The sequence below is a fragment of the Oncorhynchus kisutch genome, linkage group LG2 (genome assembly GCF_002021735.2).
Source record: "Oncorhynchus kisutch isolate 150728-3 linkage group LG2, Okis_V2, whole genome shotgun sequence".
NCBI lineage: Eukaryota > Metazoa > Chordata > Actinopteri > Salmoniformes > Salmonidae > Oncorhynchus > Oncorhynchus kisutch.
The window spans coordinates 33378273-33395891 of record NC_034175.2 but is presented as its reverse complement, the minus strand read 5'-3'; the positions used below and the strand labels follow the sequence as shown (position 1 = coordinate 33395891).

General features: G+C 42.5%; 1 protein-coding gene across 30 annotated transcripts in view; it reads left to right on the top strand.

Annotated features, from left to right (window-relative positions):
* LOC109904047 (E3 ubiquitin-protein ligase MYCBP2) overlaps window positions 1–17619 on the top strand; it is a 340396-nt gene that overhangs the window by 56869 nt on the left and 265908 nt on the right. For all 30 annotated transcript variants that reach the window (XM_031793477.1, XM_031793472.1, XM_031793485.1 and 27 more), the window contains exons 5-9: window positions 5661–5857; window positions 13207–13449; window positions 14141–14212; window positions 14640–14739; window positions 15351–15424. In XM_031793477.1, the coding sequence (XP_031649337.1) occupies window positions 5661–5857; window positions 13207–13449; window positions 14141–14212; window positions 14640–14739; window positions 15351–15424 (686 nt within the window). The remainder of the gene's footprint in view (window positions 1–5660; window positions 5858–13206; window positions 13450–14140; window positions 14213–14639; window positions 14740–15350; window positions 15425–17619) is intronic.

The following is a 17619-nucleotide window of genomic DNA, read 5'->3' as shown; positions in this document are numbered from 1 at the left end:
CACCCATGACCGGCTCGGAAACCAGATTGCACAGCGGAGAAGGTACGGTGGGATTCGAGATGGTCAGTGACCTGTTTGTTGACTTGGCTTTCGAAGACCTTAGATAGGCAGGGCAGGATGGATATAGGTCTGTAACAGTTTGGGTCCAGGGTGTCCAGGGTGTCTCCCCCTTTGAAGAGGGGGATGACTGCGACAGGGTGGCCTGTCAGGAAGTCCAGTCCCCAGTTGCACAGGGCGTGGTCGAGACCCAGGGTCTGGAGGGTACTATGGTGTTAAATGCTGAGCTGTAGTCAATGAACATCATTCTCACATAGGTATTCCTCTTGTCCAGATGGGTTAGGGCAGTGTGGTTGCAATTGCGTCATCTGTGGACTTATTGGGGGGGTAAGCAAATTGGAGTGGGTCTAGGGTGTCAGGTAGGGTGGAGGTGATATGGTCCTTGACTTGTCTCTCAAAGCACTTCATGATGACGGAGGTGAGTGCTACGGGGGCGGTAGTCGTTTAGCTCAGTTACCTTTAGCTTTCTTGGGAACATGAACAATGGTGGCCCTCTTGAAGCATGTGGGAACAGCAGACTGGGATAAGGATTGATTGAAAATGTCCGTAAACACACTAGAGGTCGACCGATTTATGATTTTTCAACGCCGATAACGATTTTTAAAATAAAAATAAAAAAAATGTGGGGGGGGGTAATAATGACAATTAGAACAATACTGAATCAACACTTATTTTAACTTAATATAATACATCAATAAAATCAATTTAGTCTCAAGTAAATAATGAAACATGTTCAATTTGGTTTAAATAATGCAAAACAAAGTGTTGGAGAAGAAAGTAAAAGTGCAATATGTGCTATGTAAGAAAGCTAACGTTTCAGTTCCTTGCTCAGAACATGAGAACATATGAAAGCTGGTTGTTCCTTTTAATATGAGTCTTCAATATTCCCAGGTAAGAAGTTTTAGGTTCTAGTTATTATAGGAATTACAGGACTATTTCTCTCTATACCATTTGTATTTCATTAACCTTTGACTATTGGATGTTCTTATAGGCACTTTAGTATTGCCAGTGAAACATTATAGCTTCCGTCCCTCTAGTTAGCGCGTGCTAACTAGCTAGCCATTTCACCTCGGTTACACCAGGTTACATCATCTCGGGAGTTGATAGGCTTGAAGTCATATGCGCAATGCTTGACGCACAACGAAGAGCTGCTGGCAAAACGCACAAAAGTGCTGTTTGAATGAATGTTTACGCGCCTGCTTCTGCCTACCACCGCTCAGTCAGATGCTTGTATGTGCAGTCAGATTATATGCAACGCAGGACATGCTAGATAATATCTAGTAATATCATCTACCATGTGTAGTTAACTCGTGATTATGATTGATTGTTTTTTATAAGATAAGTTTAATGCTAGCTAGCAACTTACCTTGGCTTACTGCATTCGCTTAACAGGCAGTCTCCTTGTGGAGTGCAACGAGAGAGAGGCAGGTCGTTATTGCGTTGGACTAGTTAACTGTAAGGTTGTCAGCTCGGGCGATTCAATCTTGCAAGGTGAAAATCTGTTCTGCCTCTGAACAAGGCAGTTAACCCCACCGTTCCTAGGCCGTCATTGAAAATAAGAATGTGTTCTTAACTGACTTGCCTAGTTAAATAAAGCTATAAATTCAAAAAATAAATAAAATTTAAAAAAGAACGGCAAATTGGCACCAAAAAATACAGATTTCCGATTGTTATGAAAACTTGAAATCGTCCCTAATTAATCAGCCATAGAGGCCGATGTTACTTAGGCACCGTGGGACACCCAGCCATTTCTTCACGTATGAGGTACTGGTTCGCTCCATCTTCTCCACTGTTGTTATTGGGACCTCACCATAGACTGTGAGTGGCCACATTACCCGGGGGAGAAGTCCAAACTGTAGGCACCAAAGCTTGAGCTTCCCAGGGAGTAGGGTCTTGTTGATGTTCTCAAGACCGTCGGCGATGTCCTGCCTTACTTGCTGCGCTTGATCTTTATCCTGGAGGATTTCGTTGTACCATCTACCCAGGCTCTTGACGGGTTGCTCAGACACCGTTGGTATCGGGGCATCTCCAATGCAGAACCTCACATCTTTAAGCTGCCCCTTGACTATGGAGATGCTTCGAGATTTGCTTGGCTTGATTTTCATCCGGGTCCACTTGATGTTATCCTGCAGTTTTGCAAGTAGCCGCCTGGTGCATGCTGCAGTGGTGGTCAGTGTAGTCATGTCATCCATGACTATCCAGGCAACCAGAGAAACCATGTTTGCTCGGATAGGTGGGAGACGGAGCCCTTCTTTAGTTCTCTCACCGCCGACCACCCATCTCGATGCCCTGATGATGACTTCCATGGCCATAGTGAAGGCCAGAAGTGAAATTGTACAACCTGCCATTATGCCTACTTCCAAGCGCTGCCGTGTTGTTGTGAAGTCAGGTGTTGTGAAACACAATTGCAGGTCTTAGAAATAGGCCTTTAGCAGTGTAGTGATGGGTTCTGGTACATGGAAAATGTTGAAGGATTCCCAGAGGAGTTCATGGGGAACTGAGCCAAAGGCATTGGCCAGGTCGAGGAAGATGACATAGAGGTCTCTCTTGTCCTCTTAGCTGTTTGGATCTGGTGCCAAATAATACTAGTATGTTCCAGGCAACCAGAGAAACCAGGAATGCCTGCTTTCTGTACAGATGTATCAATGTACTTGTTCCTTTCCAGATAAGTGGACAGCCTCTGTGCTATTATACTGAAAAAGATCTTCCCTTCGACGTTGAGAAGAGAGATTGGTCGGAATTGACTGTCTGTCGCATCATTCTCTTTCGGGATTAGCACACCACCAGCCCTTCGCCATGCCTTTGGTATTATTTCCTTTTGGCACACTATCCTCATGAGTCTCCAAAGAAAGCGTAGAACATCCGGGGCGTTCTTGTAGAGCTTGTATGGTACTCCATTAGGCCCAGGACCTGAGGCCGCTCTTGCTCTTCGGACAACGTTCTCTACTTCCTTCCATTTTGGAGGGTTAGTGTCCAGATTGAATTCTGGTGGTTGAATAGGTGGGATGTCATGTGGGATGATTATCTGCTCATGCCTTTTCATGTCCTGGTGGACCTTTTCCAAATGTTCTTCCAGTTCTGGCTTTGGAGTTTTTAGGATTCCGCACTTTTCCTTTGCGAAGAGGTTTTTGACAAACTTAAAGTTTTTTTTTATAGAACCGTGTTCTTGAGTGTTCCTTCTTCCTACGAAGTTTCCTTAAGTTTTCTGCTCTTCGCAAGGTTGCCAGCTGACATTTAATGTCTGCTTGGAGTAGCATGAGACCTTCTCTCAGAGGCCTTCTACCACTGCTTTCTCAGCTGCCTTCTCTCTCTGACAAGTATCTCGATCTCTTGCTGCCTCCTAGATTTGGCTGGCGCGGGTGGTGTCTTGCCACTTCTCCTTTCGTTTACTCCAAAGCACTCTTCTCCGTAGTGGTAGATAATGTCTCCCATCCTTTCAAGCTTTTTCTCTGCTCTTCCTACCTGTTGTTCCAAGATTTTTGTCAGGTTGTTGTTGATTGTTTCCCACTCTCTCTTTTCAACAGCTTTGGGCCACTTCACACCTGGTCTGTGCCCTTTGATCTTTTCCTCTTTTTAGAGGTCTCTGTGGTTGGGTGAGTTCATCCACCGACATTTCTGTGCTTGTGTTATCCTCCTCCGTTACAGGGGTGCTGATGCTCTGCGAACTTTGGTTTGCGTCCCGTCGCTGTGCTTCATTCGACTGATTTGACTGGCTGCTTCGTAAGAAGTACTGGTCAATGCGAGGTCCCTGTCTCTGCTCTCCCAAGCACCTTTTACTCCCTTGATGGATCCTTAACCCCCTTGCCGTTACTCTCTCCCAACCACAGCTGCACACCTGAAGTGTGTGTCCTGCTCCTGTTATGGTTGTCTCGTGCTGTGTTCCTACTAGTAGTCGTTTCCGTTCCTGGGTCCGTAACCGTGTGATCAGTCGTTGAGCCATCTTGCGCCCCAGCTCTCGCATGCTCTAGGGGTATGTTCCTTTGTTGACTTTCAGTAGCACTTAGCGGGTGTCTCCAACATACTGAAGCAGTGTCGGCGACTGCCAACATGGGTAGCTAGCCCATGACAGCCCCAGTGGGGTCTATTCCCTCCGGTCAGCTGTCTCTCCAAGCTGTCACATACACTTTCCTTAATAAACAGAGAAAACAAATCCCAAAATAAAACAAAGCAACTAGGAACGTAACGTTGCTTCGCAATGAGTCAATCATCACAGAACTGTATTTGAAGCCACAGAAGATAACCTGCAGTCAACTAAAAGATTCCTAATGGTCCGTAAGGCGCTTGAAAGGCTAAATTAGTCCCGCAACCACACAGCCTACCTTAATTTGTACAGTAAACGGCATACAATTCAACTTGTATTTTACCTTGTCTCGTCGTCGTTATCTCGGCCAAACACCTTGCTCTAGCAAGAATCTCTCAGCCTCCACATTTTCCTTGACAACCATTTTATTTCCCTTCCAAATAAAGAGCAGGGTCGCTGTGAATGCCAGCGTGTGCCTGGCGTTCTTCTCGTGGTGTTTCTTCGCCGTTGCAAACGTCTTCCTCTTCATTGCCAGTTACTTGGAAAGGTTCCGGGAAAAAAGACAGCCGGCGGCCTTCCCACCAAACGCCTTCCTTTCACTGCTTTAAGTACCTTCCCCCAGGCTGTAGATCGTATGGTCGTATGAGAACCATTCTCGTCAGGCATGTTTAAACTGCGATGGGTTTGTTCAAATTCGAATTCGTGCCAGTCATCAAATCCTTCTGCTATGATTTTCTGCACACAAGATTAGTCCACCACCAGCCTCACAATGTTGATCTCTTTCAGATTAACTAATCTCACCGTATTTCTCCTACTTCTGTTCTCAAGTTCTTTGACACGATTACACAATATATACATTTTTCTCGTGATTGTCATTACCCTTCTCCAGACGGCCAATTTCTCACATGGAATAGCCTGCATTTTTCAGAACAAGAATAGACAAAGTTTTAGAAAATCTCTTAGTTTCTGGCCATTTTGAACCTCTAATCGAACCCACAAATGCTGATGCTCCAGATACTCAACTAGTCTGAAGGACAGTTTCATTGCTTTTTTAAAATTACCAGAACAGTTTTCAGCTGTGCTAACATCATTGCAAATTAGTTTTCTAATGATCAGTTAGCCTTTTAAAATGATTAACTTGGATTAGCTAACACAACGTGCCATTGGAACACAGGAGTGATGGTTGCTGATAATGAGCCTCTGTTGATATTCCATTCAAAATCAGCTGTTTGCAGCTACAATAGTAATTTACAACATTAACAATGTCTACACTGTGTTTCTGATCAATTTGATATTTTGTACAAAAAATGTGCTTTTCTTTCAAAAAGGATATTACTAAATGACCCTAACCTTTTGAACGGTAGTGTATACACAGTATATTTACAGAGCTCTAATACTTGCACATACATGCATGGGCAGACACGCACAATGCATGTATACACTCAGATGCAAACGCAAATAGACCAAGACACAGAGGCATGCACACAAACACAGATTTGCACGCACTTGTGCAGACACAGGTAAACACACATACACATTGCAGACATACTGCCCCTCTTAACCCTCTATATCCTCCCTACAGAGTCTCTGTTCCAACTGCTGCTGGAGACGACAGTGCGCAGCACGGGGATGAATGACCCTACTGGGCAGGCCCTCACCGCCCTGTCCTGTGCCTGCCTCTTCAGCCTGGTGGTGTCCTGGGGAGACACAGGCAAAACCCTGCAGGCCGTCTCCGCCATCCTCACCAACAACGGCAGTCATGCCTGCCAGACTATCCAGGTGAGACGACGCTGTGTCACACAACTCGAAACGATTCAACACACTTCCCCACTCAGGTTAGACTTGTTAAACCTGCTCCACACCACCAGACTGTCTCAAGGTAGCAGCATCTGGAGCTCTGAAGGAGAGCAGAAATTACTTTGGAGAAAATGTCAAGCTTCTGTTTTCCACCCTCTTATGTTACCCCGCCCGCATTCTTCCGGCAATTAATTTTAGAATATTTGTGTGTTTGTGTATGTACATTATTTTCTGTTTGAGTGATACTGTTTGTGTGTGTGCATTTGTCTGTCTGTAACCATGTTTATCCAACCTTCTAATGCGAATAAAGTCATGCCATATAAAAATATATCACCACAGGTGTGATGAAAACAGCAAGTGTCGATACAATTCTGTAAATGTCAACAGACAATTTGTTGGTTCGGCATGGTGGGATCCTTGTGTCGGAGTTAATTATGCGACCATTGCGATGGAAACGGTTTTCTGCGCAAATACTTTTAGAATAACCATGTCAATGTCAACATGCAGTTATGAGATGCTTTGTTGTATGGTTTTCCCACTGACCTGGAAAATCATGCACAGTTTTTTAGGCTACAGATTAAATAAATTGTGATTTTTAACTTCACAGGGTGGTAAAAGTGCACGGGGATGAGTTTGATGCTCCTTTTCCCAAAAATATGTGAATTGGTCTTATGTAGCAACATTTTAAATTGAGTTTTTTACATTGGATAAAAGTAGAGACTGAGCTAGAAAATGGTTTATCATACACTCCAGTTGAGGAATGATGAGAAAGTAATTCTGATTTGAAAGTTGATAAACTTGAAACCCCGCTTTTTGGAAAATGGCCTTTGAATGTTTTGGTACACCTACTGGAGAGCTCCTCTTTGTCTACACCCATTCAGCATCGTTCACACCCTCTAAAGCCTTATCCCCACCCATCTCTAATGATTCACAGTGTAGTAAACCACCAAAGATTTCAAGACGAAAAGTGGTGAAAGTAGAGGCTGGAAGCCCGAGAGGCAGCCCCAAAAAGGTATTGGGGGAGGCACACAGGGAGTGTGGCGAAGCCAGGTAGGAGACCTGCGCCAACTTCCCGTGCTTACCGGAGAGCGAGAGGGAACAGGCAGGCACCGTGTTATGAGGTGGAGCGCACAGTTTCCCCAGTGCGTGTGCATAGAGTGGTCATCGAGCCAGGTGCCATGAATCTTGCTCTACGCATCTGGTCTCCAGTGCATCTCCTCGGGCCGGCGTACATGGCACCAGCCTTACGCATGGTGTCCCCGGGTTCGCCAGCACAGCCCAGTGCGGGCTATTCCACCTCGCCACACTGGCCTGGCTACGGGGAGCATTCAACCAGGTAAGGTTGGGCAGGCTCGGTGCTCAAGAGCTCCAGTGCGCCTGCACGGTCCGTTCAACCCAGTGCCACCTCCACGCACCAGCCCTCCGGTGGCAGCCCCCCGCTCCAGGCTGTCTCTCCGTCTTCTGCCTACAGGTGTTCCCGCCTGTCCAGCGCCGCCAGAGCCTTCCTCCTCTCCAGCGCCGCCAGAGCCTCCTGACCCCAAGCATACTTCCAAAGTTGTGGCAAAATGGTTTAACTTGTTATGGCTGCAATCCCGCTAACGGGATCGATATGACAACTACCAGTGAAAATAGAGGGCGCCAAATTCAAACCACAAATCTCATAATTACAATTCCTTAAACATACATGTATTTTAAATCATTTTAAAGTTAATTTTGTTAATCCCACCAATGTCGGATTTCAAATATGCTTTTCAGCAAAAGCACTACAAACGATTGTTAGGTCTCCACCAAACCACAATAAGCACAGCCATTTTCGAGCTAAATATAGCATTCACAAAAATCAGAAATAGAGAAAATGAATCACTAACCTTGAATTATCTTCATCAGATGACACTTATAGGACTTCATGTTACACAACACATGCATGTTTTTTTTTTGATAAAGTTCATATTTATATAAAAAAATCGGAGTTTACATTTGCGTATTAGATTCACTAGTTCATCAAGTGATTTTGCATAGCCACATCGTTTCAACAGAAATACTCAGTATAAATGTAGATAATACAAGTTATACACATGGAATTATAGATATACCTCTCCTTAATGCAACCACTGTGTCAGATTTCAAAAAAGTTTAAGGAAAAAGCAACCCATGCAATAATCTGAGACGGAGCTCAGAACAGTAGCCAAATTAGCTGCCATGTTGGAGTCAACAGAAACCAGAAAATACATGATAAATGTTTCCTTACCTTTGATGAACTTCATCAGAATGCAGTCCTAGGAATCCCAGGTCCACAATAAATGCTTGATTTGTTTGAAAATGTCTGTTATTTATGTCCAATTAGCTACTTTGGTTAGCGCGTTTGGTAAACAATTCTAAAGTCACAAATCACGTCCACTATAAAGTGACAATGTCCAAAAGTTCCGTAACAGTCAGTAGAAACATGTCAAACGATGTACTGAATCAATCTATAGAATGTTGTTTACATATATCTTGAATAACATTCTAACCGGAGAATTAGAATGACTTCAGATGACCGGTGGAATGCAGGTCCTTCCCCTGTGAACGCGTATGGTGAAAGCACAGTCAACTCGTGTCAGTGGTGACTATTTCGAGCCCCCTTCACATTAGTCATCAGACAAAGTTCTCTTGACTTTTGACATCTAGTGGAAGGCGTAGGAAGTGAAAACCCATCCATATCTCGCTGTAATTTCAATGAGAGCTTGGTTGAAAATCTGCCACCCCCAGAAAAAATACAAACAAGAAGTGGAATTTCCCAGGTTTTTGCCTGCAATATGAGTTCTGTTATACTCAAACATAATTCAAACAGTTTGAGAAACTTCAGTGTTTTCTATCCAATACTAATAATAATATGCATATATTAGCAACTGAGACTGAGGTGCTGGCCGTTAACAATGGGCAACTTTTCATCCAAGTTACTCAATAGTGCCCCTGCAGCCATAAAAAGTTAAGGACAACAAAATCAAGGTATTGGAGTGGCCATCACAAAGCCCTGACCTCAATCCTATAGAAAAGTTGTAGACAGATTGAACTGAAAAGCATGTGCGAGCAAGGAGGCCTACAAACCTGACTCCGTCACATCAGCTCTGTCAGGAGGAATGGGCCAAAGTTCACCCAACTTATTGTGGGAAGCTTGTGGAAGGCTACCTGAAACATTTGACCCAAGTTAAACAATTAAACTGTAATGCTACCAAATACTAATTGAGTGTATGTAAACTTCTGACCCACTGGGAATGTGATGAAATAAATAAAAGCTGAAATAAATGATTCTCTCTACTATTATTCTGACATTTCTCATTAAAATAAGGTGGTGATCCTAACAGACCTAAAACAAAATTTTTACTAGGATTAAATGTCAGGAATTCTGAAAAATGTAGTTTAAATATATTTGGCTAAGGTGTATGTAAATGTCCGATTTCAACTGTATACGGCTACCTAATGGTGTTCCAAACACTTGACCTAATTTTAGCTCCAAAAAAATGCAATTCTTCCAGTTCAACTGGTAGATATTAATACCATTTGAAAAGCACAATTTCTTCCCTTTCCAGCAAAATCAATGACGAGACATCCACGCGACCTGTCTCTACATGATTGAAGAAGGCAATGGAGCTCTGCCGGGTCTTTAAAAATAAAACGATGGCGGCGTGGAAGCGAAGGCTGCTGAGTGATAGTGATAGGGAAAGATGTGTCGTGTTGGGAAACTGCTTTTTTCACCCGAACTTAAAATGTCAAAACACTATAAAGTGTTTATATAATGTCTCATTACATACCTATTTGAAGGTTTGTGTCGAATTTGAATAGGGGTTTTATTTTCAGAAGTAAGCAGCGGCTGTCACTGCTTTTGAGCGTCACGATGGCATGCAGTAATGAAAAATACACTTGATTGAATTAAATATGAATGAATTCACGTGTAATTAACTTTACACTCACCATTGATAATGTCTTGATAAATATATACCTTTAAATATGAGTTACACAAAGTAGAGAACTTTATTTTCAGAAGGGATGTACAGTGGGGAGAACAAGTATGTAAATGGGCCAAAATTCCTGCTGCAGTGTGTGCAAACCTGGTCAAGAACTACAGGAACGTATGATTTCTGTAATTGCAAACAAAGGTTTCTGCACCAAATATTAAGTTCTGCTTTTCTGATGTATCAAATACTTATGTCATGCAATAAAATGCAAATGAATTACTTAAAAATCATACAATGTGATTTTCTGGATTTTTGTTTTAGATTCCATCTCTCACAGTTGAAGTGTACCTATGATAAATATTACAGACCTCTACATGCTTTGTAAGTAGGGAAACACTGTCGATTTTGCAGGTTATCAAATACTTGTTCTCCCCACTGTATGTGATTCTGTTCAGAGAGAGATGAAGGAATATGTTACTTTTGTATAATGTTAATGAACGAAGCATGCAAATGATTAGGGTTAATATTACAACTTCCAATCACATGGGAGAAATACTTTTATAAACCACTAAATTTTTAGTAAATTACTGTATAAAGCAACGATGTTAATATAAAAAAAGAAATGAAACGGTAACACCAACTCAACTCTTGTCATCTCACTCCATCATATACACTGAGTATATAAGAACACCTGCTCTTTCCCTGAAATATGCAATAACATTATGTTGGATTACATGGAAATGATATCCACATTTGTGTGTCCATTTTCTTTGCACTATCTTAATAAAGTATGTTGCATGAACACAAAAAAAAACCTCATTTAATTGTATTATGACAGGAAATGTCTGGAAAGGGAAAGGCCCAACAAGAGCCCAAGAAACCGTACCACTACACCCCCGAACAGCTACAGGAGGTGAAGGCAGGGAAGAGCCTTAGGGAGGTGGCTCGTGCCTCCTGTTGGTACCTGTTTACAGGGAAGCCAATGGTCCAAAAACGTTCCACAGAGTTCATACAGTAACTATTGCAGTTTGGTGACATGCTGTCTTTTTAAAGAGTCCCGTTCATTTTCTTTAGCTATGCACAATCAAGAGCAGAAAGAGAGGCACACAGGAATGTTGCGTCTCAATTTTGGTTAGAACGTGATTTGCGAAGTTTAATAGAATTTAGGACATGCGTTACTGACATGCATGTGAGATTTCACAATGATTGAACCCACAACTGTCCTGAATAGGTTGGCACAGCAAACGTGATAGCAAAAAAAATAAAGCTCTTTGTGAGAAGGTGACGGTTTGCTTGTGTAAATGCAGGTCAGAGGATGTTATTCTTCTTAAGATTCTGCACATCAGTCTAATTGAATTCATTGATTGATTCAATGTTTATTGATGACCAAATTGACATTAGCACCTTACTCCTGAAAAATGTTTACTATTACCAATAATAATATTAAAACTAATGTTCTTTTAAAGCATGAATTATGAAGTGTATATGGTTAAGCATGTTTTTAATTTGAGAAGAGAAGCGTTAACCCCTGGTGGAAAGACTCTGTACTCCACACAATGAATTGCATTATGTGTGCCCTACGTTACGTTGGTACACATCACAATGTAACGTACAGCATCAGAGGTACGTGTTTTTCATCTTTTGTCTAATACTATTGGTCCATTACCATGTCAATCAACGCTTGAATAGAAACATAGCTTACACCCCTGATTTTAATGCCAACACAGTCGCTACAGCCTCGTTTAAATGCCGCGGTTACGCAAAATGTGTACGGAACACCGTTTGGTAGCAATAATATCTGAAGATTTAGCTAGACTCTTACCAGTATTCATGGATGAATGCTTCTCTCTCTGTCATCGATGCCATGTTTGCCCTTAGTTTGAAGATGTAATCCAGAGTGTTTTATACAACAGCCTTCTTTCTGTGTTCTCTTTTTGGACTAGCTTTGCATTTGGCAATCTCTGCTTCCACCGGGCATTCCACTGATTTACAAACTCAGTCAACTTCCTCCGTGACAGCGACACTGTTTCTTCAACACCATTGTCACCAGAAGACTACAATATCTGGTTCAATGAAAATGTTAGGCCAAAGCAGTTGGGCACTGATGTTGTGCGATTAGCCTGGTTCGCAGTTGGCGTCGTTAAATTAATCCCAAAGGTGTTCGCTGGGATTGAGGTCAAGGCTCTGTTCAGGCCAGTAAAGTTATTCCACACACATCTCGACAAACCATTTCTGAATGGACCTTGCTTTGTGCACAGGGGCGTTGTCATGCTGAAACAGGAAAGGGCCTTCCCCAAACTGTTGCCACAAAGTTTGAAAAACAGCCCCAGATCATTGTTCCTACTCCACCAAACTTTACATTGGGCACTTATACATTGGGGCAGGTAGTGTTCTCCTGGCATCCGCCAAACACAGATTCGTCCATCAGACTGCCTGATGGTGAAGCGTTATTCATCAGACGCGTTTCAACTGCTCCGGAGTCCAATGGAGGTGAGCTTTACACCACTCCAGCCGACGCTTGGCATTGCGAATGGTGATCTTAGGCTTGTGTACGGCTGCTTAGCCATGGAAACCTATTTCATGGAGCTCCCACCTAACAGTTATTGTGCTGATGTTGCTTCTAGAGGCAGTTTGGCAGTAGTGAGTGTTGCAACCGAGGACAGACAATTTTTACGCTTCAGCACTCTGTGGTCCCATTCAGTGAGCTTGTGTGGCCTACCACTTCGCGGCTGAGCCGTTGTTGCTCCTAGACATTTCCACTTCACAATAACAGCATTTACAGTTGACAGGGGCAGCTCTAGCAGGGCAGAAATTTGACAAACTGACTGGTTGGAAGGGTGGCATCCTGTCACTGAGCTCTTTAGTAAGGCCATTCTACCTGCAATGTTCGACTTTTAAGATTGTATTTCTGTGTTCTCGATATTATACACCTGTCAGCAACGGGTGTGGCTGAAATAGCCAAATCCTCTAGTTTGAAGATGTGTCCATACTTTTGTGTATATATATATATATAGTGTAGGTTCAGATTATAATTTTTTTGGCTTAATTTGAGCAGAATTTGTCTAAATTTTTACATTCACTAATATAACGTGGGGCTAATTCACCTGAAGAAGAGGAAAATGAAAACACATTAACAGATTGCTTACACTAAATATAATACAATTGTAATTTTAAATGTTATACAATCAGAATGTGTTTTTCTCAAGTAAAAGGGTTTCAAATTGCGACTACATTTTCGGCACTCTGGAGCCCTGATATCAAACCAGACCTTTCTACCAAACACTCCACAGTCAAGAAAAGCCAAAACAGTCCACTTCATAGTCTCCCATTTCTATTACAGTTCACTTCCATGAATTCTTCTTTCTTAATTCCAACCCCCCCCACTCTTCGTCCCAGGTGCCGACCATTCTGAACGCGCTACAGAGGAGCGTGCAGGCTGTGCTGGTGGGCAAGATCCAGATCCAGGACTGGTTCGGCAACGGCATCAAGCGGGTGGCGCTGATGAACAAGTGGGTGTTGAAGGAGGTGACGATCGACGAGGATGAGCGCTGCCTGCTGCAGACCGATGGCTCCTTCCTCTACCTGCTCTGCAAGGACGGCCTCTACAAAGTGGGCTCCGGCTACAGCGGCACTGTCAGGGTACGTGGGGTGTAGGAAGGTGGGTTGATGTGTGTGTGTGTGTGTACGTGAGAGAGCGTATATGCTACCTGCTCTGCAAGGACGGCCTCTACAAAGTGGGCTCCGGCTACAGAAGTGACACATCATTGCTCACTGCATGCATAGTCCTCATAGTTTCTTTGCCAGTTTATATAGAAAGGTTTTTAAAACCATTTTTGTAACGCAATAGTCTTCCACAGCAACAATGGTTTTATGACTCTGTACCGCTCCTTTTAAAGATCATTTGCTTGTTGAAGTGAAAAGTAGATTACAGCACATACTAAATAAGACTTCATCATACCTAAATTCTTACAAAGCATTGTGTTTTCCTTCCAATGACTTTTGATCACATAGCCATAGGTTGAGTCAGAACTTAAACATTTCAAACACATTTCTCATAGGCAAATGTTCCAGTTACTGCCCCAGTTGGTTGATAAGAGGAGACTCTCCATAATATCCCTCTGCTGTACTAAAGTAGAGATTAAATAAAATATTTGAAACTTCTCCCAGATTCCATAATTATTCTCTCATTTCTGAGGTTGATTGTTGATGCCACATAGTGCTGACACAGTGGATCATACATCATTGAGGGAATATATTTGTGTCTTAATGTTTGGCTGTGCGTTTGTGGTTGCGCTCTAAAATTGGACCAATATGTGTGTTTGTATTCCAGGGCCATGTGTATAATTCCACATCACGCATCAGGAATCGGAAGGAGAAGAGATCGTGGTTGGGTTTTGCTCAGGTAACTTAACCTCATTCTTTTTATTTGATACATTTTTTATTAAAATTGACACCACAAGTAAGACTACAGGCAACCTGGAATTCTATTTCATTACGAGTTATGGTTATGGTCTTGTACCATGCCGTTTGCTCACTGCATTGATTTGTATCACCCCCCATTTTACCCAATAAACATAGTTGCTGATCTGTATGCAGTAAAGGCTTGGGTCGATAATGTCCTGCTCCTACTGAAGACCTTTAGGGGATTAGAAAGGAATAGACATCTACCCCCAAAATAACATTTGTTGATGAAGCATTGTTTGTATTCCTTTGTCCTACACATTCAAACTCTGAGGGCTTGGTCTGGGTTGCTTTTGGGACAAATTGTGACATGCAGTCCTAAAAGTGGTGTATAAATAAAAAATAAAAAATTGATTGTGGGCATGCAGGGCTGCCTGTTGTACCGGGATATGAGTAACAACCACAGTACGTCGGCCATCAAGATCAACCCAGAGACTCTGGAGCATGAGGGAACCATCACCATGCCAGGTACATGACAACACACAGTAACACCTCCTTGTCCCCCATATTGTGTGTTATAATAAACAGGGCAAGGATTTCTTTCATGCACCTGATTTGTAAGCGTGCGCACGTGCGTGCCGGGGGGGGTGTTTATTCTTAATTTTTGTAATCATCAGGTTACTTACTATTGTCAAGAACCAGTGAACGAGGCCTCTGAAACTAGACTTTATCTTGAGATTATCTTGGAAATATTTAATAATAATATTTAAGGCTCATAAAAAATTATTAGGCTCTTATAACCTGCTCACCCAGTGATTGACAATATACCCTTTAGTCATTTATCATATCAATAATATATGCTAAAATAAGGCTTGTAACTACAATATTTCAATATTCCTGATTGAACAAAGTAGACAAATAGCCACAGGACAAAGATGGCTTTATCGATTCAATGTGCAGACAACACTTAAACACTGTCTGTTTTTACAGTATGCAAATTTAATATGTTTATATTAAAGGAAACGGAGGCCAATGCACAACGTTTCGGCTGAATACCTTTGTCAAGAGCATGACATTCATCTCCTTATTCTTTGTATATTATAAATGCACTCATTTTGCTCACTCTCTCCTCTCCATAGGCCTACAGGCAGACGGCCAGAACATAGTCTTCACTGACGGAGAGTACATCAACCAGATTGCTGCCTGCAAAGATGTGAGTCTCCTCATTCTCTCATACACACACTCCTACCTACCTACTCCAGGTGCGCTAAAGTTTTCTTCCATTCTTTTCTTCTTCTTGAGAGAGAGGAGTGGATAGGGCCAATACGTACCAGCAACTCCCATTCCTTAAATGGTTACAAACCCAGTCTGAAGTCCTGTCGGAGATTTCTATTATACTATAATGTAGAGAGCTGCTGGCCCCGACAGATCATAACAGCATGGTCAGTATTTTTCATGCTGTGGCCGTGAGTGGGTGGTCAGACTACTTCAGGATGAAAATATTTGGTAACACTACTTGAAACCCAGCGTCATAACACATTATGACACTGTCATAACCATGTCATAACAGCTGACAACTTGTCATAACCATGTCATAACAGCTGACAACTTGTCATAACCATGTCATAACAGCTGACAACTTTGTCATATTTAGACCTTTTGTCATATATTGCCTTATTTTATGGCTGGTTTTGACAACTACATTAAGTGTCAAAACCTACCACACAAGGCAAAACATTCCATTACACCATAGCCTACTTGTCAACAGTAGGTTTATGTTATAACATTTTCTGAAATTTCCATAATAAAATATCATTGTAGTTATTGACATATTGATGTCAGACCCCAATGCTTTGTTTGCTGATGTCTGTGATGAATGCAGGAGCAGATAATGGCTGCAGGAGGGGATGGCTACCGTTTTACGGGTTCCAAACCAACCGTGCTATTTTGTTAGTTTTTCGCAACTTATTTTGTACATAATATTGCTGCTACCATCTCTTATGACCGAAAAGAGATTCTGGATATAGGAATAGCAATTACTCACCTTGAACTGGAAAAGGATTATCTTTAATGAGTCCGATGTGAAGGATATACTGCTTTCCGGAGACCAGGTCCAAATCCCTGTTATTCGTGTGAAGAAAAGACGGAAATACAGGGGGGCAGAGATCAGGGTGCCTTGTGAGAATTCTTCGTCAGGTGGGTAACCCGCTTCTAACATCTATTCTATTGAGCAATGTGCAATCATTGGAAACTAAATTGAACATCCGTTTGAGATTGTCCCACCAACGGGACATTAAAAACGGTAATATCTTATCAGCCACGAGTCGTAGCTGAACGAGGACAGGAATAATATAGACCAGGCTGGGTTTTCCTTGCATCGGCAGGACGGAACAGGTACGTCTGGTAAGACGATGGGTGGGGATGTGTGTCTATTTTTCAATAACAGCTGGTGTGCGATGTCTAATATTAAATCATTGCTTGCCTGAGGTAGAGTACCTCATGATAAGCTGTAGACCACACAATCTACCAAGAGTTATTATTCGTAGCCATCTATTTACGACCACAAACCGATACTGGCACTAAGACCTCCCTCAGCGAGCTATCCATAAACAAACAGGAAAATGTTCATCCAGAAGCAGCGCTCCTTGTGGCCGCTGTTCATTTTTTCCCTGTTATTTAGAACCTGACGGACAACTATGAAAGCTCAAACCAAGTTTATTCACCCAAAGGGTCAGACAGCTGAACAGACAGACATGTTTCCACCAGCACAAGTGTATATATACCCCAATTTGGGTGCAGTCACCTCCTTCCCTCTAAACATTACGTCTTTATTGCTAGGCAGGAAGTTAAGTGATGCGGGCAATTAACTGTTCCTTCTCCTTTATGACCTGACCTCGGCCCCCACTCCTCATCTCTCCACCCTATCAGTGACATGCGATTGCTTTTCCTTTACTCAGTATATTCCAAGCTTAATTGCCTCCCCCATATATATTTCTCCCACAGATAACCATTAACTTCTGGTGCTGAAACCAGACTACAGCACTCCATTTCCATAGGATATCTGATGATTTTAAAAATATTTCAAGTTTAAGAGTCAGAACCCATCACCGGGGACATTAATACAGGCAAACTTAATTCCGTTTTAACCTCATTTCTACCAGCATTTCACGTGCAACCAGAGAAAAAAATTCTAGACTGCACACACAGAAGTTTACAAAGCTCTCCCTCGCCCTCCGTTTTGCAAATCTGACCATAATTCCACCATCAAACAGGCAAAGCGTCAATACAGAACTAAGATTGAATCCTACTACACAGGCTCTGATGCTCGTCGGATGTTGCAGGGCTTGCAAACTATTGCGGACTTCAAAGGGAAACGCAGCTGCGAGCTGCCCGGTGACGTGAGCCTAC